Consider the following 22942-nt stretch of genomic DNA (forward strand, 5'->3'; position numbering starts at 1 on the left):
TTATTTCACTAATTGAGTACACTTCAAGGAGGCTTCCACAAGTTTCCATGGCAACATCCAATCAGAGTGCTGGAATGTCTTTTCCTTTCGCTGTGCTCGCAGATTTATTTATTATTCACTTGTTCTGTCAATGACCTGTTATGTACAGCTGTAAGGCGTTCGAGGAGAGAACGAAATTAATGCCGTAATGACGCCGCAATGTTAGCACCCAACACGTTGCCGTCCGCAAAAACGGGTGAGTTTGACCACTGACGGCGCCAACCTGAGCCAGTTGGTCAGAATTTCGGACTGCAGTGCGCGCTCGGCGTCTGAGACCCGACGTCCTTGATTCCACGCCCAGCCAACAAGTGCTCCATTAATCAAGCTTTTCCGCAGGTGCCAATATGTAAAAACAACGCGATGGACGGCTCACGGTTCATCGTGCAAGTGTTTGTGGGCGCCCTGTCCCAGCACTACGAAGCCCTCTCGGTCGAGGCGAGTAAGCAGACCACCTGCTATGAGATCGTCACCTGTATCACCGAGCGGCTGTCGCTCTCCCCGGACGACTATGAGCTGGCCGAAGTGGTCGGCCAGGAGTGCAAAGAGCGCCGCCTCGGCTCCGACGAGTGTCCGGTGGCACTGATGTTGCTGTGGCCGAAACAGGTTTGGACAGTCTTGTTTAAACACCTTTCGCTTACGATATCGCGATAATTAAAAAAATCGAGGGATCACGTTGACTCGACACCTTATATGGGTGCTAAATTTTTAACATCGGTCAGGAATTTGGAACATGCTTATTGATGCATACCATTTATGTAATTATTCTTAGTTTTTGCTACATTATTGCTATTTCCAGCTTATTGTGTCAGGAATGAAATTATTAAACTGATTTCAATTGTGATCGGTTGTTCTGACTTATCAGTTCCTAGCATTTATTTGCTAGAAGGAAAAAGTTTTAGATTTTACTGCTTGGCTAAAGCATTAATGTTAGCTGCAGCAATCTATTTCCTCGTCATCTCTAGCACTCGTCTTAAATTTACAATGGGTGTGTGTGGGTGTGTTTGCGAATGATATAAAAAGCGCCGTTTCCTGTTGTAAGCCGTGTTTACGAACAGCGCTGATAAAAAACGATGTGGCGATTTAAGACGACGAGATTACTTGAATTTTTTATTCACTTCTCATCTTGGCATCCAGTTTCCTGCGGGTCCACCCACACGCACACACAAGAGATATCATTTAATTGGGCTACTCCGCTAGACGTCTGACTTGAACAATTTTGCGCTTTCAGGGCACAAATACTGAACATCGATTTTACCTCCGCAAGAAGGCTTCCGAATCTCATTGGACTGACTCATTCACCATGGATCCTCAGCTGATTAGAGATTATTTTTACCAGTTCCTGTACCAACCCAAGGACCGAGATTATCCCGATCTGTGTCAGCTACCTGACCTGAACGAGCAGAACCTGCTGGAGAACCTGCGGGCCCGCTTCAGCAATGGCTACATCTACACCTATGTCGGCTCCATCCTGATCGCTGTCAACCCGTTCAAATTCTACCCCATTTACAACCCCAAGTACGTCAAGTTGTACCAGAACCGGCGTCTGGTCGACATGCCACCGCATATTTTCGCCATCGCCGACGCGGCGTACCACTGCATGCTGCGTGACAAGTGCAATCAGACCATAGTGATCAGTGGCGAGAGCGGCAGTGGCAAGACTGAGAGCACCAATTTCTTGCTGCACCATCTCACGGCGCTCAGCCAGAAGGGATCACAGGGTAGTGGTGTTGAACAGACAATACTCAGTGCAGGACCAGTGCTTGAGGTCTGTATTTAATTTTATTTTTTTTTTATTTTGTTGAAATTGATATTGCCTGACACTTTGGTACTGTCCTCTTGGGATAGTAATACAGTTACTTCTCTGATACTTTTTGAAATGCCAATATATCCAACACTAAATGCAATCAGTGACAGTCAGGATTCTTAACGCATAAACTTAAATATTTGATCCTTTGAGATCTAAATTAAATAAAAAAAACTACAGATTTTATATTTATTCTGATAAAAGTGCGGGATGGGGAAACAAAAGTTTTTATTTTATTTAATATAAAAGTATGGGGTTTCTAGCAAGATTTTTTGTGGTTCGCTCCGTTAAAAAAGCAAGTGTCGCCCCTTTCAATCCAGGCTCCTCTTTTTTGCACTGAGAACCTGTTTAAAAATGCAATTTAATTAAGATATATGTAAAAAATTAAGTTGGGGCTGTATCAAAAACTTCCCCTAGCAAATAATTCGCTAATCTTAAATCAAATTGTCATTTAGGTTGTCTATCAGATGCTAAACGGCTGCTTACTCTGCACAAATTTAATACATATTCCCTTAATCTATGTTACAGGCATTTGGTAACGCAAAAACTGCGCACAATAATAATTCTAGCCGTTTTGGCAAGTTTATCCAAGTGAATTACAAAGAAAATGGATTGGTTCATGGGTAATCTTGATTCCTCTTAAAATTCACGCAATTTGACAAAATGCTTTTCGTGTTTACAGGGCTGTGGTACAGAAATATTTATTGGAGAAGTCTAGGATATGTTCCCAGGGTAGGAACGAGAGGAATTACCATGTATTTTATTATCTGTTGTCTGGCTCGAATGAGTCTGAAAAGAAGTCGCTGCACCTGAAAAATGTGGAGGACTACAATTACTTGAATAGGGTAAGTGCAGTGCTGATTGTAAAAAAATCACTTTTGACCTGGTGAACTCCTCACAGAGTAAAGTTAGAGAGCTTGAAAATGTTGACGAGCGCTACGAGTTTTCACGGTTGAAGCAATCTCTGGAGATGGTCGGCTTTTCAGCCGAAAAGCAGCGGCGCCTTTTTGCCGTGCTATCAGCCGTTCTGCTGCTGGGTAATGTGGAATTTTCTCCAAGGAAATCCGCCTACCATCACGACGAAGCGGTCGGTGTAAAAAACGAGGAGGTTGTGAGTCTCATATCAGAATTGCTGAGGGTTAAGGAGGAGACCCTGCTGGGCGCTCTAACAGCCAAACGGGCTAAGGCTTCAGGGGAGACGCTCATCATCAACTACAGGTTACCAGAGGTGAGTCAACGTCCCTGGCATTTTTGGTAGTGCTAGAATTTTTGACATATTTTTGGGATTTTTGCTACAGGCGATAGCCGCTAGAGACGCAATGGCCAAATGCCTCTATGGAGCTTTGTTTGACTGGATTGTGATGCAAGTGAATCACGCTTTGTTTTCCAAAAAAGATACTCTGCGTGCTCACCATGGTTGTTCAATCGGAGTGCTTGACATTTTTGGCTTTGAGGACTTTGGAAACTGCAACAGGTACGGCTAAGAGAAGAGTTGGTCCTTGAATAATCTATTCATATGTCAAATCAGTTTTGAGCAATTCTGCATCAACTACGCCAACGAGCACCTGCAGTTCTACTTCAATCAGCATGTATTCAAGTACGAGCAAGAGGAGTACAGCAGAGAGGGCATCAAATGGAAAAGCATAGATTTCAAGGATAACGCTGGCTGTTTAACCATGATCGAAGGGAAGCCAAATGGGCTTCTTTGCATTTTGGACGATCAGTGCAAGTAAGAGCTGTTGCAATATCTATCAAATCTTTCGTCAATAGAATTCCTAAACATTTGAATGAAAACCCAGCAAAATAGCATGTTTAACTTTTCCTTCATTATTTACTTTCTATAGGTATATGAAAAAGTTAACTAATATTAAACCGCATGAAATTAATTGTTAGTTGTAATTAAATTGTTTTGATATGTATGATTGTTTGCTCATTTTCTCTTAACATCATATGTAAAAATGGTGAAACTCCTGATCAGATTCATCTAGTGATCTTTTTAAAAGTTGCCTTACTTTCAGTTTTCCTGGTGCCTCCAACGAGACTCTGCTGCAGAAATTTAACTCGGTGCACAAGGACAACAAGTTCTATGAGGTGCCACAGCGACGTGAGGCTGCCTTTATCGTCCAGCATTATGCTGGTAAAGTGAAGTACCAAGTACAGGAATTCCGCGAGAAGAATCTTGACCTCATGAGGCCAGACATCGTCAGCGTGCTGAAAAACAGCAGCCTCGCGTTTGTGCGCGAGCTGGTTGGTGCAGACCCAGTTGCTGTTTTCCGCTGGGCCATAGTTAGAGCTTACTTCAGAGCTTTCTTTGCGTTCAACGAGGCTGGAAAGAAGCACAGGACAGTCAAAGGCAAATTGAAACGATGGTAGATACGGTTATTTTATTTTAACAATTTTCCCTTGGCAGAAGGAGGAAAGCATAATTACACCATGCAGTACATCCAAAACAAGCCCTTCAAGCAGATCAGGTATTTGAATCCCTTTGTGATATCAATCAGTTTTTGCATTTGGTACAAATTTGCAGCCCAAAAATCATAGTCAATAAAAAGGACTCTGATAAACAAAGCAACGTTACGAAAATCAGGATTAACAGTGACGTTGAGCCGACGCGTCTGAAGAGGGAAAGCCTGGATCAAGTTTTTCCTCCTAGCGAGGCCATAGTTCTCGAGAAAGCGAACCAAATTGTCATGTAATGAGCACTATAAACTTATCATCACGCAAAGATATAACATTGAAATCTCTCGCAGGAAAAACAAGACTGGCAAACCGAGAGACAGACGCAGGAAGAGCCTAAAGAACCTGGAGTCTGTCAAATCGTTGGCCTGTAAGACTCACCAGTTGTATGGTAACAACGGCCAGATGAAGACAAGGAAACAACCGCAAACGGTTTCTGCTCAATTCCAACAATCTCTCCATAGTTTAATGGTGACGCTCAACCAAGCCAACCCGTTCTTCATCCGATGCATTAAGAGCAATGCCAACAAGGTTTGTTCCACGTCTGAATCTTCGTAGCACCCCCTATCCCCCACATTTTGAATGGTAGTCAAAAATGTGCTTAGCAATTGTGGTTTTTATCATAGACGTTCCTTTTTCTGTGTAATATATCAGGAAACGTTCGTTTTTCTTACAACATTTTGATCTGCAGGTGTCAAACGAATTTGACGAAGACACTGTACAGCGTCAGCTGCGATACACAGGCATGCTTGAGACCGTGAGGATAAGACAGGCTGGTTACAATGTTAGATTCTCATATGATGAGTTCATCCAACTTTATCGAATTCTGCTGCCAAAGGGACTCTTGAGGTTTGTCATTTCAATATATTGCAAGTGACTTGCTTCAATCTTCCTGGACAAAACAGTTCCCAAAACGATGTGAAGAACATCATGCTGACCCTGAACCTGAGCAGAGAAAACTTCCAATTGGGTAAAACAAAGGTGTTCATCAGAGAATCTGAAAAGCTGAAGCTGGACAGCAAGTTGCATCAGCAGATCATATTTTGCATTGTGACCATTCAGCGAAGATTCCGAGCACATCTGCAAGCGAATCGCTATAGGAAATTGAAACAGGGGGCCATAATACTGCAGGCAAGTCTCATGAATTTCTCTGTGCTACTTTTACAAGCCATTTTTGCTGAAATTTATATAATCTGTTCATTAACACTGTTGTAATGAAATATTGTTGAACCAAGAGCTAGCCTTACAAAAAACTAACCTGTTACTTAAATTCAACTCACTTTGCTAACAAAATAAACTGATTCATATTATGCAGGTTTTAAAGCATGATGGGAATTTTCTGTATTGGTTGGACCTGAAAATGCCCCTGTTACCTCAACTTAAATTTCTTGTACTATCCAGAGCTACTGTCGCGGCTACCTAGTGAGGCGGAGAATTGAGGTGCTGCGGCTTGAGCAGTCTGCTGCCATTGATATTCAGCGGTTCTGGAGAGGATACAGAGCCAAGTGCGCTTACAAGAGACTGATTCTGGGATTGATTATCTTCCAAGCACACGTTAGGGGTTATTTCGCACGCAAACAGGCACAGCAGATGCTGCAGCACCACAGAAGAGTGAGTTTATGCCCCTAAAATGATATTTTTTCACACCTCAATAAAATTCAAGGAAGCACTAAGGCTGGCAAACAAGTCGATTGTCACGGTGAACGTCCAAGACGATTGGAGTCTAAGGTAATACCTTGTAAATAAGCTGATCATTGTACAAATTGAGGAGTTCTTGTTAGGCATCCTTCTAGTTCCTCGTCAGTGTTCTCATCAGACTTTGAATCCCTGAAAAAGCCACCTCCCACACCTCTGTACAGCCCTGGACCTGATTGTAAGACCACAGATCACACTGATGCTGTGCTTGGAGCTGCGTCTCAAAATCAACCTTTTGCAGCAGGTCGCTTGTCGGTGTCGCGATCTGCTAGCGTGGAGCCGCACGGGCCGCGCCCGACATTCCAGCAACGAGCCAAGAAACAGTTTCAAGCACTTATTGGCGCCAAGAAGGGTCGAAGCAGCGACAGCGAGGACGAAAGCCGGCCGGACAGTGAAGAAGCGCACCTCCGCAAGTCCAAAGTGCCGTTCGGTAGGCAGACGTCTACAGAGTCCTTTGGCAATGAGGCAGAGTCAAATGACAGGTCAGTATGTGTATATTATGCACACAAAGTTTCAGAACCATTAAAAGCTCTTTAAGCAAAGAAAAGCTTCCCTCAAATCTCGAAATTTTCATTGAAGGGTTAGGATTGAACAATATTTCCTTTCAGAATGCTACTCCTAACTGAACAAATGAGAATCCTTTCTTGCTATTTTTAAGTACACTTTTTAGTCAAGTGCACAAAAATGAGTTGAATCATAAATAAGTTAATCTGTCAAGTAGATAAATGGATCAACTTGTCCATTTTACACTGAGTGGAAAATAACGATTTCTAAATGTTAGCACGTTAGCAGAGCTGTGTTTTAATTATTCCTGTTGGACAGATCCTCAACGGAGACGCAGCCAGAGAGCAGGGAGGAGCTGTTTGTCAAGTCGGATATCGAGTGGCATGGCAGTGTTTTCAAAATCGCCGGCCACACGTTCCGCAAGACGATCAAGCTGAGCAAGGACGACTGCTGCGCGTACTGCGGCATCGGAATAGACACCTTCCACACGCAAGGCTACAAGTGCTCTGAGTGCAAGCAGATCTTCCACACTAAGTGTATCCAGAACGGGGGAGTACAGCAGAAGCAGTGCAGGCACACTAGTGGTGGCGGCAAGCCTGGCAGGCGGAAAAACAGAAAGCGGTCAACTAACTCGAGCAAGCAGAACCCAAACTCGAGCAACTTCAACCTCACTGGTGTCAACGAGTTCATGGATAGCGCGGACAGAATCATCTCTGGTGCCAAGGAACTGAAAATGCTTCAGGAGTTCATCACTGAAAAGGTAACATAACATTAGTATGAAAGCTGGCTCACTATCTAAACTATAAAATAGAGGAATTTTGTGCAGCTTAGTTCTCAACTCTAATTTTAAACACATTAACTCCGAAGAGAATATACAGTTTTTTCACTCGCTATGCAGAATCCTATCAAAACTCACGGAACAGAACATTAATTCAATTCATGGCTTTCAATTTTCGAGAATATGATTTGATCGCAAATGTTTTTAGATTTTCGCTTTGGAAAAGGGGAGAAAAAAAGGAGATAAAAGGAGTGAAGTGGACCACGTTTTTAGACAGACGCTGCTCGAGTTCAAGGAAAACCTTGTCTCCACCTACAGCACTGCCAACAAACAGAACACTGTCAGCATAAAATACAAGGATCTCATTGTCAATTTTGAAAATGTGCGTAAACAGCATAATCCCATTTTTCGCACTATAGCGGATGATTTGTGCAGGTGATGCTGATTGTTTGCCGCAAAGAGAGGACCAGCTCAGACTTTCCAGTCACTATGGGCATCAATGCCTTTCGAGGGTTTCTAAACGAATTCATGGCCCTGAACAAAGTAGAGGAAAAGCCAAAGGAGAAGCGCAAGAAGGAAAAGAAACGTGACGATCTAGTCTCGCACGGAGGGCATTTATTCCAATTGAACATAATAAACATTCCTACTGCCTGCGAAGTTTGCTCTCTATTCTTCATGTGGCCCATTGAGCGTGGCCTTGTTTGCCAAAGTAAGTGTATCTTGTGCCTCACCAACAGCGTATTACAATTCTCTTTGTCCACCATAGACTGCAAACTGACTTGCCACAGAAAATGCTACCACCGTGCGAAGGAAAACTGCGGTGGAGTCGATCCGGCTCACTTTAGTAACGGTAAAGTCTTTGGCGTGCCACTCCTCAGACTCATCACCGGCGACATCAAGGTTCCGATTGTGGTTGATCGGCTGATTAACACGATCGAAATGTACGGAATATACACAGAGGGCATTTACCGGAAGTCTGGCGTCAACTCCAAAGTGAGGGAGCTCAAGGCCAATATCGAACAAGATCTGGACAAAGTCAACCTGGAGAGTTACCAGGTAAGAGCTGTTCTGTTAAGCTGGCACCCTGACTTTAATCAGATAAATCAATAATATTAATTTTTTAAATTTGCTCAGGTTCATGTGTTAGCTGCCGTTTTGAAAAGTTTTTTCCGCGAAATGCCAGAGCCTCTATTAACTTACGAGCACTATGAAGACTTCATCCGCGCAGCCAGCGTCACGGATCCAGTGGAGAGGGTTAAAACCATTTTTCATATCATCAAGGACATTCCACAGGCCAACTACGACCTCACGGAAAGGCTCATATTCCATTTAGCAAGGTAAGTTTTACCCTCTTTCCTCTTCCAAAATTATCGCTTCTTGCCTATGAATATTTTTGTTACAAGGAGAATATTTATACACTGCACTAATAACTGAAATAAATGAAAGTTTTACTCCATATGTAAATTTCTTGTGTCCGCCATCGTTTTTGTTTGTACACATTTATTTAGCTTTTTTTAATTCGATTTTTTTAACACAAATTTTGTAAACATTAATGGATTTTTTCTGCTCTCACTTTGAGTTTCCCTATGCCTCTATGCAAACCCAAGATTGGCAGTGATGAGAGAATTCTAAGTATTGGAACCTTTTCCAAAATAATTTATATTCCTGCAAAATACAGTTAGATTTTACTTGAAACAATTCTAATTAATGTTGTGCCCAATGTTTTGTACTTCTTAAACACTCAACTCTTATTTTGGGACGAGTTGAACGGTATCTCTCAATTCAATTCAATTCTGTGTATTTCTCCATAACAAGTCAAACATTTTAAACATGATATCACAAAAAAAAATCACATTATTGGAGAAATTTAGGCATTTGTAGTATTAGCGATCAACTCGCTGAAACTCATGACTAAAATAAAAGCAAAAGTTACTTTTACCTCAATCACTCGCCATACTACAGCCCATACTAGATTACACTTAAAATCACATGCATTTTACAGTATTTTGGAAACTGGGAAACTGGACACAATTTAATGGCGGTCGGGAGGGAATTCCTTTGTTGCACGATGCGGAATGAGAACGAGTGCACTCCGAGATCAGCACGAGATCTCAACGTTTTTGCCACGTTCTCTTAAAATTGCGTGTGTTAAGTTTCATAATTTTCGATTATAATTTTCATCAACTAATTAAGCTAGTTGTTTTTTTTAATAATTTTTTAAAGCATCCCACGTTATTTATATTTTATTTTATATTGTTGATTTTTATTATGGTAAAATTTCAATCTCGTCAGGTTGATTTCACGTAGATCTGCCACCTTTCGCTTTTTCCGCAATTAGACAGCGATTTAAAATAACATTGCTCCTACAGAGTGGCTCAGCACGAGGACGTGAACAGGATGACCGCGAGCTCACTGGCCATTGTATTCGCGCCGTGCATCCTGCGCACGAACAAGGTGTTACAAGCGCAAGACTCGCTCAATGACATCAGTAAGCAGACACTGTGCGTGGAGACGATTATCGGCGAGCAGTTGCGCAAGGTGCGATCCACGCTAGCTGACATCACGACGCTGGACTCTGCGTGCCACACGGCCACCTCGAGGCTCTCCTCGCTGCGAAGCTCCAAGATCTACCAGCCGGAGCCTGCGCCGGTCACCGCGACCAACTCTTCTGGCCGGGAGGAGGCGCTGCTCGCCGAGCGAATACAGGCAATGGAGGAGGAAAAGGCCATTCTCACCAGCAAACTGCCCACCCTTACCCATGCCACTTCGGACGACGACTTTTTATCCACTGACTTGGATGGAAGTCTGGATGACGTGGCCAGCGTTTCAAGCCATGGTGAGTTACTTGATTAAAAAAGTCAAGCTTAGTGCCTCACAATATTGAAGTTTTGGTCAACATGGAGTGTTATTTATAATTCATTTTATTAATTTTTCTTAAATTTAATACCATTTTCAATAAAATCAAAATTGTGTTGCCCATCAAATTCAATTCATTCACGCAGCATAGAAAATTATTTAATTTGCGATCTTGTCCTCTTTGACACAAATTATGTGAATGATTAGCTTCTCTTATCCTGAGATAATGTGTGTTCACAGGCCTAGGAAGAAAGAAACTGAGACAGCGGTCCTCTGATCAAAGTGTAGTCTCAGTGTGTCCCCCTCTTGATGTTGATATTGACGAGGACCCGATTTTAGTTTAATACTGTTCAACTACAACTACTGCTTGCGGATAACAAGTCTTATCCTAAATGAATAATTTTGTCACATTTATATTTTCAAAATAGTTGTTTATTGTAACATTTTACAGAATATAAAAAGGCAGTAATAAAAATTGCTTTTCTTCGTTTGCACTTTTGTGATTCCACCCAATGTAAAGAGCGGGTTAACAGTCAATTGGTTAAAACTATTAATCTTAAGGTTTGCACTTGACCAAGGGGATATTCTTGCTGTTCACGCATTTGTCACACACCCATTCGGCGTAAACTTCCGCTGTTAACATTTGAAATGCCGCCTCTGTCAAGCCAGTGCATATTCTGAAACACAAAATTGAAGATACCAATTTTAATTGAATTTGAATCTCGATAAAATTATTATTCTTCTATGTACATTGTAATTTCACATTATTTGTCAATAATCTTTTCCAATAAACATTTCTTACCTATGGAACCAAAAGTTGCATCCTGACTCGCAAAGTATGGCCTGATCATTGTCATGCACCTCTTTGTGGCAGACACCACAGGGATAGATTGGGGGCGCGTTAGGGTTTTGAGGGTTGAACACCATTGGCTGATCCGGTGGATAAACCTGAGGACACAACAATTTCATTACTTTAAAACCGTTTGCCCAGTGTGAAAATTACAATCCGTAAATTAGAGATTGCCTCCGACCACTGCCTTAAAGATGTTTGATAAGACGTGCACGATTAAGCTAGCATGTGCCAATCACATTGAAATTAAATATTTATTTGCAGTTGGGGGAATTTTATTTATAATTTTAATTCAACTTGATGCGTTAAGTCATTGTTGCAGGTAAAGCAGCATTTGCTTAACAAACTTTGACGCACCAGCTGTGTAATAATTAATTTCTTACTTGAATCTATTTCCAATATTTGATTTGGATGACATTCCAATGTGTACTTTAAAAGTTTGACCAAATCTCGGTTGAAAATTTAGCAAAACTTGATTAGGAACCTTTCCAGTTGTGACAGGCATTGGTTTAGGCGCCATTTGCGAGAACGGAGGCGGCGGGGGCTGCTGCTGCTGCTGCTGTTGTTGGGGCGGCTGCTGTTGCTGCGGCTGCATGTTGGGCATGGTCTGGGGCCCCATCGGACTCATCATGATGGGCATGTTGGGCGGGCCACCCATCATGTTGTCCTGAAGCGGGCTGCGCATCATGGGGCTCATGGGACCCGGCATGAGGGGCGACGACATAGCCGGGGGCGCCGTGGGCTGCATGTGGCGCATATGGGGCATCATCATGGGTGGGGGGTGCGAGGGCGAATCGTCAAATGGGTTTGAGGCCACGATGGTGTCGCCGTAGCCGGTCAGCGGTGGCGGCATGATGTCCATCACAGGAGGCGCCGGCTGCGGGGCGGCCTGTGCCGCCGCCGACGCAGCGTTCCTCCGCTTCTTCTTGGGCGCGGGACCAGCGGGCTCAGTCATGGTCGGCATCATCGGGGGCGATTTGAACTCGGGAGGAGTGCCACCCATCGGCATCCTGAATAATTAGTTTATTTGATCAATTCTACTAAATTTCCAAACTTTCCAGAACACTGATAAGAAAACATGTTTATAATTCCCAAAAGAAAAATTCAAATTATTTAGTGATTTGCACTCTCTAAATTTTTAAGTTTAAAAGTTTAGCATTAATTCATAAAGAGTTAAGAAAGAGCTTTCTTAAAACACTTGGATTGATAATCACGCTGATTATAAATAATGAGGTTTGTAAAAAATATTGAAGATTGATGCTAGTTAATGAGACTGCTAAATGGCTTTACTTCAAAGGGTTTTAAAATCATGACAAGTGGCAAAGAGTGATGAATACTGTTACGAATAAATTATCTAGCTTGTTTTAGCACAAGACAGAAGCTTTTTAAGCCTCATAACTTATATATCAGCTCTACTTCTCCAACGAACAGAGTAGTACATTTTGCAATACTTTCCTCCTTAATTTTGAATCACGCATACTTGGAAGGGATGCGTTGAAGCAAAACCATTTAAAAAAATTTGATAAAAACTTGAAATTATGTTAGGAGACAACACAAAATAATGCAGAAAGAGAAAGAAATTCGTGCTCTTCAATTCCTTTTCTCGGACTGCTACTATTAGGCAATTCAAATCTCATCAGCTTGTACTTGGCACCTGTTGGTAGCTGCTGAATGTGAATTTCCAACAGTCCAACACAAACTCGACCGCGTTTGAAACTGACTGCTTGCGCTAGATAAAAACGCTTGGCATGCAATTCCCTCGATTTTGCAAGAGGTATTAGGGTATAGGAGTTAGAGCCATGTTGTGAATTCTGAAGAAGAATGTGAGCTAAGATCCAAATAGCTAGGAATTTACTAAAAATACCTGTGAAAATTTATGGTTTTCTCAATCTAACTACTGCAACCGATTATACAGGTCAAAATATAAGAAATAGTAAAAGCCTTTAAATTTATTCATAATCCCTTTATAGATTTTTTGCTTTGGTGGTATTTACTGTGCATATAATCAAAAAAGTTAATTTAAGTTCAGTTTAATGAAATGAAAACTAAGAATAACTTTCTAAGTGAAGCATTTTAAAATAATGCCAAATTACATGACCTTGACTTGAAATAATATCAATCACTTTAGTAAAATTTCAAAATGTTGAATGAACTGGATGTTTAACAAATTAACCTTCAAAAATAACTGCGTGGTTTTGAGCGGAATATTTGAAATTGTAACTGCTCTAAGCATACAGTGAAAAAATTTGGAAAATAAAATCTAGCATCAAAAATTAAACACGACTCCCGGTAAGAGACAGCTTCTATGTTACCTGGGGTAGCCACAAGGACTGCCCATTTGTCTGTCGTCCAGGTAGCTGGGCTGGTTCATCCTCATTTGCGGCATCGGAGGCATCAGTGGTTGACCCTCGTTTTGAGGGTAGTACATGTTGGGAGAAGGTTTGGGGTTTCTCATTCTAGACATACTGCAACGAGGAAAACTCGGTTGAAAAGCCGACCAGACAGAGACAGTTAGAAATGCTCACCCGGAATATGGTGCCATTCCTTCATGGCTTATAAACCCATAGTTCGACGCCTATTGCCAGTTTCGGGGGGCTGGAAAAGCAAGAGGGAGTGGGTCAAATCGCTTGCCACCAGTGTTGGTTCGGGTTAAAATCCCAAAAAATGCTAATCTCTCGGCAGGGGAAGCTCCGATTGGAGGCACGCTCTTTATCAAATAGGCTCTCTGCCGCCTGAGCCTGCGTGCCGGTCCGAATCCCTTTGTCAATCTTGCCTGAATTTCACCTATTTTTGATGTCACCTTAAAGGTCGAGGGCAATTTGTAAACTCACCCTGTTAAGAAAAAACATCCACCACAAACAAACAAGGTATGTCTGTATGTATTAATGACTTCCTCCCTTCCACGAAGACCACAACAGAGTTAAGCGAGAGATTCGATGGACCTCCTAGCACGCGCTCACTTGAACAGGCGGCGGGAGACTCGGAACGCGGGGCGATTGAAAAGCAAAAGTTTGTGATAGCATTAGCACTACTCCACAGTACCCAAGTATACGTGATGAGCGGCGCGGCCCGCGGCGCCCGCTGGGCTGGTATGGTAACAATTAAATAATTAATTAAATTAACATAATATATCTTGAATCTGCAATTAAATTAATATTTACTAGGCGAATTGTAAAGATTACGTTCTCCAAAAACCTGTTATTAAAAAAACGGCGGTAACCCATACTTTTACGGGATTAAAAAATGGCAAACAATTCTGATCACTGGTCTATTTTGTAAATTTTATGCCTTTTCCTGGCTTTGAATATGCAATGAAACTTCAATTTCACAGCAATGTATGTTGGTAATAAGTCGGTTTGTCCTATAAATACTCTATTTCTGTAAAAAAACTCGTTAGATTACTCATTTTCCAAGTTTTAACTTTTATTGGTGATTTCCAATTTTTTATGACTGAAACAATTTGTTAATTTCGTCAAGTTCATTTTAATATAACCTCGTATCAATGGAAGGATTTTCCTATTATATTATATATCATGTTTATTTGCGTCATCACTTACAGACATTAAGTCACTTGATCTCTCAGGTAAATATTCGTGGGCGCAGGGTTCCAAATTTTCCCGGACTTGGTTTTAACGGACCCTGGGTTTTTCGGTGTATCCCAGGCTAAAAACCCAATATTTAACCCAATTAAGCTCCTTCAATATTTTTAGTATTTTATCCTTCATTGATTAACTGAACTCATGATACTTGTTCAGTTATGAATTCAATTTCAAATACAAGCAAAAATGACTTATGGTTATGGCACCACAATACCCAATGCCACGTACAATATTGAAAAAACCCTTGAAACCTAAATCACCCCCCTTAAACCCAAGTTGGTTGGGCTAAATGTAACAATCGGGTTTTTCAGAACCCTGTATGTGCGTAGAAAACATATTGGCAATATGAATTGCAGAGAGGGATATGGTAAATCTTAACATTTTTAACCTAAACTAATCTTTGGCACAAACATTATTGCTCGTTAATATAAGCTGCACTCTGTTCTGTTGTCCCAATGCTGTATGGTGTATGGGTCAAACAACTCCCGTTACATTTGAATCGTCAAATGCTTGAAAACGGACTGCACTGTCGTCCACTGAGGCTGTCCCATTGTTGACCCGCCCGATTTCGTTGAAACTGCAGGAAACTGCCAGAAACGAGTAGATCGCAGTTCCTATAAAATCACGTTAGAAATCAGAGGCAATAACAGAGGCACTAGATTTATTTAAAGTGAGCATCTATATTAAAAAATTAAAAAATTATAAAATAAATAGCTCTCACCCATGATAACCAGGTGCAGCAAAGTCCACCAAATCAAAGCTTTATAAGGCTCATTTGAAAAATTGAATATGAACCCTGTCACTTCGTAAAAAAGAGAAAAATCTATCACGATTTTCAAAATTGAAACGAGGAACCAGGGTAGCATAAACCATCTCTTTTTCTGTAACAGAAAATAAAAATGATTTTGTGAAATTATATAAAAATTTAATCTTGGCTCAAATCATAGACAGTGGCGAACATTCTCTTTTGACATCCTTGAAATTATAGAAGTCTTTCTAATTAAATTTTATTAAATAGATTCTCATAATATATAAAAAATGCTTGCATATCAGGATGATATTATTTCCAATAGAAGTACAATATAATGTGACTGTTCATGTCTTGGACAGAAACAAAAAATTGGTTCTTTTTCCTTGATGACGCGATGAGATCATGAGAAGTGATGTCGCAACCACTGACAATAATTAGAATTCAACTATCCAACAAAAATCTTACCGAGAACACAGCATACATCATAAGGCAAATAGTGATTATCGTGAACACTTCAATGATTGATACCATATTTATTTCTTTTTCTGCCTCTGTCAAATGTTGCGTTTCATTGACTGAAAAAAAATAACGAAAAATTTAATTCAACTGCCTGTACGGAGCTTCTTCGTAGGATTCTATTAGATGCTTACGTTTTTTGGCATCTGCATTGACAGCATCGGAGCTCATCATCAGTACATGAAGGAACTTGGTGATGAATAGCATTGCTAAATGCCATAGCTAAAAATGTTTCATTTATATTTTAATTAAAAGTAAAATTGCCTATCCGGCGCCAACTACAAAATAATAATAAAAAATGATGATTGTTTTCATACGCACCAGGTCGAAAATTGCGACGATAATCGCTGCCTGGTGGCAATCCAGGGTGAAAAAGTAGGTGCTTGGCAGACGCATTTTGTTCAACTAGAACACCAACAGTTTGCTTAAATCTTTTGAAGAAACCAAGAAGAAGTAAAGTAATCTACAGCCACCAACCGCAGGAGCTCACTGTGGGAGTGCCAATTTGCAGATAGTCTTTCATAACACCATCTGTTTTAAACCAGTTTGTCATGTATCGTTAATAAATCGATACTTTTTTCTCACAATTATATGATTATCTCAGTGTAAGAATATTGTGATTAAAAAATTAAATAAATTTTCATAATTGCTGATACCTGGAAATAGTTTTCTTATTCAGTAGGTTCCAAAGTTTCATTTTTTTAATTTTTTTACTAAAATTTAGTTTAGATCGATTTCATGTAAGTAGTGTGTGGGATAAAAATAAAAATGTTGGTCTTGAGCCCGCTTGTTGCTCGTCGAGCGACAGCGGATGATCCCGGCACTATTATCTAATGACCTTGCTTGCATCCGTCGTTAAAGAGCCGCCGCGAGAACCACACTACTTGATACCACACAGCATTGAAATTAATAATCAATCATATGCGCGCCAAATGATAACAAAGCAATATAGTTCTGACAAAGTCTCATCAATAATAATTAAATGAAAGAGATGATTTAATTAATTAGCTTTTTTTCAATCTCACAAACAGAAGGTCAGTGGTTTAAATCTGTTAACTCTCGATCCTATTCTCTGATATGATGTTATGGGGTTGCGTTGATAATGCAAATTCCAAAGATTATTGAAATAGTGCCGTTCTATTGGGATGCCGGCTATTTGGACTAGAATTTGACAAACATAATATTATTATATTCAATAAATTTATAAAAATAAAGTCGTACAGTCATTTTGAGAATTTCCTTATTTAAATAGCATCGGCAAGTCAGATAGATTCGATTATACTTGTCGGTATATATTTTAATCTTAATATTATTACAAGAAATTAATACGATCACACAATTTAATTAAAATACAAAATAAGCTTACCTGCTAAAGGGTTCTATAGATTATTTGTGCATCACAACTTATTTAGTCGTTCAATTCACACTCCTAATTAGCAAGCTTCCAAACTGAAATATACAAGGGTTTATAAATTAAGTGTCAATATCACTCACTAAGCAATGATCCTCGTCTCATTTAAATCACTTTCTTACAGGGATGCGATTTCTCATAGAATTCACGCAATTCTTGATGTGCGGACGAGAAATAAGAGCAACTTGCTTGCGCACACTTCAGTTGTAGCAATCAAAAAGAAACTGCGCGACTTACTTAAGCCACTCGTCTAAAATCCAATTTTATCACAATTAAATTTCATTTTCTAAATTAATAAATTAAATATTAATAATATTTTAATTCAACTTATGTTCTTAGAAGTGATTCTTTTAACTTAAATTAGAAATCTTTCATTTTCAACTTTGGGAACTAAATTAAAGTTGGTGGTGTCAAAAAATAATCCTGATTGGGCACGGCTCCATCGGGAGGGTATAATTACTGGGGAGTTCTGTCCTGCACGGCTTGAATTAATGCCTATAGGTACGCGAAGGTTGCAACGTCACTCTAGATAATAAAAGGCAAATTCCTGAATAATTAAAATCAGCTAGGTTATTCCTGACTAAAAGTTGCAATTGACAGAATGTATGCAAAAAATCTAAATATTCAAGCGACATCAACAAAATTTTTTATTACATTATTTTGAAGCTCGTTTTAAAGATTGTTCGTCTCTTAATAAAAAAAACTCTTTAAGGTTAAATAAATGCGGTTTGTGAGGAAATCATGAGATCGCAATGAAATTTGGCCTGAAATTTTAAAGTTATCTAAACCCAAATCTGTTTCTCAGCAAAATGTTTACTTGCGCTGTAAATTAAATGTTATGGTGGCTGTCATACAGGGCGGCGCTCCCTTCTCTCCTGGTTACCTGAACGCATCAATTGCAGTGTGAAATAATCATTTGATATATAGGGCAAAACGATGAAAGAGTCCGATTTATGCCGATTTAAGCTACATTATATTGTAAACTGGAACTTAAACGATACAGCAGAAATTATGTTGTGTGTATTTAAAATGACGCGTTTCCCTCAAAATCATTGACTCTTTTGCGAACACTATTGAATTAATTGAAGTCTGCGCGGACGTCTCTCCCACACTTTCCCGTTGTTAACGTGTGGAAAAATTCTCTTCAATAAGGCGATTCGAGGGATATTCCGTCCACGGTTATATGGTGATAAGCGGGTGCTCTGCCCGATAGACAACATATTTTCCCGAGAGTATTTTGAGTGAACAAATATTTCACCACACTTTTCAATGAGCATAAATAAAACATCCTTACGAATTGAAATGAAAGTGCTGGTCGAGGACTAAAAGTGCTTTAGTTTGGGCTTTTCTTTTGTTACTCAAAAAGATTATTTGATTTGTGGAATGGAAATTATATTCTTACACAAAGAAAGTTAAGCAATTTCGATTGCAATCCTGTATTGGTACAATAATAAGGGATTCACAATTCTTACAAATTGAGGAAATATTCACATCACGACGCATCAAAGAAGCAATTAAGCAACAGGTTAAGTTTTTTTGCCGATATTATTGCTGCAGTTAACCTGTTCCCCCGTGTCATTCGAGCAAGTTATTCTCTTCTATAGAGTTGAATTAAAACAAGTGAATGATTCATTTGCTGTACAAAAAAGATTTAATAAAATTATATCATGCATATCAATATTTCATTTTTGTACGTTAAAACATATTGCAATAAAACTAAAATATAATAATGAAGAGTTCAATTTAATTGTGAAAAATGTAACAGTTCCATAAACTAGCCGCTGCATTGTTGAAGTTCTAATTCAACTCGCTTGATAAATGAGTTTAAATCTGTTAGAAGAGTTTAATTTGTATTGGAATCAATCAAGTTTTTGTTGCGCCTTGAACTCATCTCATTATATAATAAAAATAGAAGTGGGCTGGGATTTAATTTTAACCATTAATCCATGATTAGAAAATGAAACAATATTATTAGACAGCATATTAATATCAATCAAACACTTTATCCTATTTAATAATATCATCAATCTACATCATCCTTATTAGCTTTAAGAGCGCGCGTAAAGTTTGCCAATCAAAATGTGCATTTTTTATTCAAGGGTAACTCTTGTCATCATATTCAAAATAGAAATATTTTTTTACGAGTGTTTTACACACCATGCGAAGGAGTTGAGACATCAATGCAATAATGTCTTTCGTTATCTTATGAACTGATGTAGAGACCTAATGTGACCCCATTTAGAAACAATAAAATCGTAAGAAGCGCAATACTCCAGACTCCCAATCCTCCAGATACCACAGGTTCATCTTCAGTCATTTCTGCTTCAGGTTTACTTTGATTGTCCTGACCCATCCTTACTTTGTCTCCGTCTGTGCGTGGACAGTCAATTCTTGCGGACAAGTGTTCGATGTTGTCGATATGCGTCATCACCTTTTGCATCCTCCTACGGACACTCTTGTCTAGCGCATCGCTGATGGACGTCAAGTGAGCGATTCTGTCAGCCATGAATTGGATTCGCTGACGTCGCTCTTCATTGTCAGTTTCGTCGGGCTGCATCCCTGCCGGTGAAGCACTCCATCCTGAGCCTCCTTCAGGGGTATTTTCGGTCAAGTCCATGAACTGGTGCCTAGTGTTGCCGCTGGGCTCTCCGCAATGTTCGCAGGACGTCTCATCTTCGGCTGATGATAGGTGGCAGGCTTGGCACGTGGGTTCCATCCTCCGTATTGTAGTATCTGTAATGCAAAGCAGGCAGGATATAGTTGAGAGAGTAATTGCTGGCAGAGAATGAAAAAATTCCACTCGGGATACGACATATATATGAGAAAATATAAATATTGGTAAAAGCAGACTTCCTTAAAGTGAAAAATTAAGTGTTGTCTCTGAAGTGGCTTATATTTAAACAATATTTTATATTTTGAATGCGACATTCTACAAAATAATATAAAATTAATATTTAATAGTTTATAATGTTAATATTTGGTATTTTTTGAATTTGGCTTTTGTCTATCAATTTCAATGCAATATTATGTTAGAAACAATATTCAAGATTTTTAAATAGAGCGTTATATAACCATTAAATAGTAAAAAAAATCGAGGCTGACGTAGAGGGCACACTTTTTTGTTCATGAGTTTTGCTTTTAATATTTTCTCTGCCGACGACTGAGCAACATTTTTAATAAATTCATAGCTATAACCATCTCTTTATAGCCGATCTAACCAAGAGTTTATCGCCACCCCTTCATATTCTATGGCTAACTAAAACTGCGGCAAGGAGCATTTTTTTACAGCATAATTATGTCACGGGTATCAGTATTTAATTTCTGAAAATGTGGCCTGTTACTGCGTGAAATATATTGCTGAGATAAACAATTTAACTTGTGCTCAATACCATTTCCCCTTATCTAACTGCGCTATATAACGAACAATTAAACGTTGTCTCAAGCAAAGTGAACATTGATATTTTTATTTTACTTTTCTGTTGCCAATTTTAAGTGTTTAATAAAATCAGTAAAATATTTATTCTATCAGCGTAACGACTGTAACGAGCCCTAGCATTTATTTATCTTGCAAGTAGAAGTATTATTTTTGACAAGAACAGTAACTCTGAGTGTGATCTTGATCTTTATTTTCTGTTTCTCCCCCTAATTGGCTTTCCCTGGTCAGTATATACACGCCCTGTCAAAAGGGTTTGTGCTGCTATTTCGTGGATTGACTGCTAACGAAGAGCAAAAATTCCGCATTCATAACCCGTGGATATTTCAGTCCTCCTGCTGTATATTTCTTCTCCTCATATTTCATAACAGAAATATTTCAGAAAAATTGAGCGAGTAAAATCACTTATTATATATATGTTTACAAAACTAACGAGAGAAATGACATTTGCAATATTTATTTGCAACTATGTTAGTATCCCATATATTTATTAATTTCACTTTAATGGTATTTTGTAAATTGATTTTAATAGGAAAATTTCAAATTTTTAATATACGACACTGCTTTGGGTGTATTTGTTTCGTCGGACGTTAGTTTCATTTTCCAATGGTGATACCATACACAATGCCTGTACAATGTACATGTAACTTTTAAATCTATAGAGTATATTTGTTATTTCTGTTTATTGTGAATGAATGAAAATAATAACAGGCAAAGAATATCATCAATTAAAATAGCTATGTGTAAAGTAAATAATAAAAAGCATTTTTATCTTATAAATTTGTTCTTCCTATTTAATTTCATATGGAATAGAAGAGTGTACTTATATTTGTCAAAAATTTAAAAAGTTCTCGAGGAGGGAAAACAATAAGGAAGACAACTTTACTAAACTATGCTGGAACTATTAAAAAAAAAAATAGAACCTGCATGAGGCACTCCCAAACATGCGCCTGCAAATAGTCGAAGGATACTGTGCCGCGGAACACTCATTCAGTGCGGGTGGCATGGTATTAGAAAGGATAACACTTTATTTTGCTTTCCAAACATGTCAAAATATCATAAATAAACTTAATAAACTTATTTACTTAGCGCGCTGTTATTACAACATTATTTATGTCCATTTTAATGATAGTATTTCTGCGATAATATACATAATATATGTTTACAAAATTCATTAAGGAATCAAAAACATAACATTAACCACATTTCATACTAATAATTTATTTTGGGCTATACTTTTCGTGTTTAATAAAGATTGCATTCAATCATGATTACAATTCGATTTTTCGAGCAATATATTTCTTTAGCAACAACACTCATAACATTTAATTTATCATTTTCGGAACATTCTTAATAAATTAAACAACATTCAGTTGCTCCATAAAAAATACAAAGGTTTATATGAAAATACCCTTTGATGAGAGACAAAAAATCGAATACGTGGCAACTGCAAGAAACCATATTATATTTAATTGAAAAAAGAGATATTTTTTAAAGATTTACAGTTTTGAAATAAATAAGTAATTCATTTTATACGTAAAATGCCAGATCAGCAAAGTTTATTTTATAGGCTATTATATATATATATATATATATATATATATATATATATATATATATATATATATATATATATATATATATATATATATATATATATATATATATATATATATATATATATATATATATAGCATTTAATGCAAAATTTCAATTCAGACCTGGCATTTCGATCGTTAAGAAAATATTTTACTGAGTTCACCGCAACACGTTTCTGCTCCCACGTTCAACACGCAATACAAGGTCATTCGATTGTGATTAACTATGTCTATTCGTCAGATTCTGTGTTTCTGAACTATATATATGCCTCTCTTTCAGTTTGAAAAAGTGCCTGAAATGTAACGGATTATATACAATACTCGCATTATTGTGTTTGATTTTATTGATTTCTCTTTTCGCTGTTCACATCGCCGTCTATTTGAGGCATTTTGAGCATAACATTAAAATAGAAAATTTATTCCCAAAAATTGTATAGTGGTCTAATAACCAGAAATACTATTTTATATAAAAATTATCAATAATTTTTCTGTCTTATGATAATATTTCTTTATATTTTAGGATATTTTCTTATAATATGATACATACATACAAATATAATCAATCTATATAGATGCTAATAATTTTTTTTACATTTTTGGAAACATGATAAACAATTAAAACAACATAAAATGTGTGGTTAACTGGTAGTC

At 38.5% G+C, this 22942-nt stretch overlaps 3 protein-coding genes across 4 annotated transcripts; 1 reads left to right on the plus strand and 2 right to left on the minus strand.

Annotated features, from left to right (window-relative positions):
* The first annotated feature begins 39 nt into the window (after positions 1-39).
* LOC135935277 (unconventional myosin-IXa-like) lies at positions 40-10611 on the plus strand. 2 transcript variants are annotated; one of them, XM_065477495.1, is made up of 25 exons: positions 43-235; positions 376-642; positions 1268-1804; positions 2372-2466; positions 2526-2688; positions 2745-3071; positions 3142-3317; positions 3372-3572; positions 3862-4196; positions 4254-4314; positions 4371-4535; positions 4594-4831; positions 4992-5149; positions 5206-5431; positions 5702-5911; positions 5964-6028; positions 6082-6173; positions 6237-6477; positions 6818-7259; positions 7486-7659; positions 7713-7986; positions 8044-8333; positions 8412-8614; positions 9647-10113; positions 10374-10611. In XM_065477495.1, exons 2-25 carry the CDS (start codon positions 400-402, stop codon positions 10475-10477), a joined length of 5487 nt encoding a protein of 1828 aa, XP_065333567.1. In that variant the 5' UTR covers positions 43-235; positions 376-399; the 3' UTR covers positions 10478-10611. The 2 variants fall into 2 exon arrangements, with proteins under 2 accessions (XP_065333566.1, XP_065333567.1); XM_065477494.1 differs by having other exon boundaries at positions 40-235; positions 3847-4196; positions 6082-6477.
* On the minus strand, positions 10544-13967 carry pygo (pygopus). The gene is made up of 6 exons (XM_065477503.1): positions 13815-13967; positions 13509-13578; positions 13296-13448; positions 11468-11993; positions 10936-11081; positions 10544-10810 (listed from the first exon to the last, which is right to left on the minus strand). The coding sequence occupies exons 2-6, from the start codon at positions 13523-13525 to the stop codon at positions 10690-10692; spliced, it is 963 nt and encodes a 320-aa protein (XP_065333575.1). The 5' UTR covers positions 13526-13578; positions 13815-13967; the 3' UTR covers positions 10544-10689.
* A 414-nt stretch (positions 13968-14381) lies between these two features.
* On the minus strand, positions 14382-16366 carry LOC135935284 (uncharacterized). The gene is made up of 5 exons (XM_065477506.1): positions 16171-16366; positions 15984-16071; positions 15799-15908; positions 15304-15463; positions 14382-15196 (listed from the first exon to the last, which is right to left on the minus strand). The coding sequence occupies exons 1-5, from the start codon at positions 16243-16245 to the stop codon at positions 15057-15059; spliced, it is 573 nt and encodes a 190-aa protein (XP_065333578.1). The 5' UTR covers positions 16246-16366; the 3' UTR covers positions 14382-15056.
* Between the last annotated feature and the right edge of the window lie 6576 nt (positions 16367-22942).

This window comes from Cloeon dipterum, chromosome 2 (assembly GCF_949628265.1).
Source record: "Cloeon dipterum chromosome 2, ieCloDipt1.1, whole genome shotgun sequence".
Lineage (NCBI taxonomy): Eukaryota > Metazoa > Arthropoda > Insecta > Ephemeroptera > Baetidae > Cloeon > Cloeon dipterum.

Coding starts and splice junctions, on each gene's coding strand:
- LOC135935284 (XM_065477506.1), bottom strand. CDS start 16,245: ATGCGTCTGCCAAGCACCTACTTTTTCACCCTGGATTGCCACCAGGCA. Junction 15,909..15,983: donor CAATGCAGATGCCAAAAAAC/GTAAGCATCTAA, acceptor ATTTTTTTTCAG/TCAATGAAACGCAACATTTG. Junction 15,197..15,303: donor GCTGCACCTGGTTATCATGG/GTGAGAGCTATT, acceptor GTGATTTTATAG/GAACTGCGATCTACTCGTTT.
- LOC135935277 (XM_065477494.1), top strand. CDS start 400: ATGGACGGCTCACGGTTCATCGTGCAAGTGTTTGTGGGCGCCCTGTCC. Junction 4,832..4,991: donor TTAAGAGCAATGCCAACAAG/GTTTGTTCCACG, acceptor TTTGATCTGCAG/GTGTCAAACGAATTTGACGA. Junction 8,334..8,411: donor TCAACCTGGAGAGTTACCAG/GTAAGAGCTGTT, acceptor AAATTTGCTCAG/GTTCATGTGTTAGCTGCCGT.
- pygo (XM_065477503.1), bottom strand. Junction 11,994..13,295: donor AGTCCTTGTGGCTACCCCAG/GTAACATAGAAG, acceptor CTAATTATTCAG/GATGCCGATGGGTGGCACTC. Junction 11,082..11,467: donor TGCCTGTCACAACTGGAAAG/GTTCCTAATCAA, acceptor TTGTGTCCTCAG/GTTTATCCACCGGATCAGCC.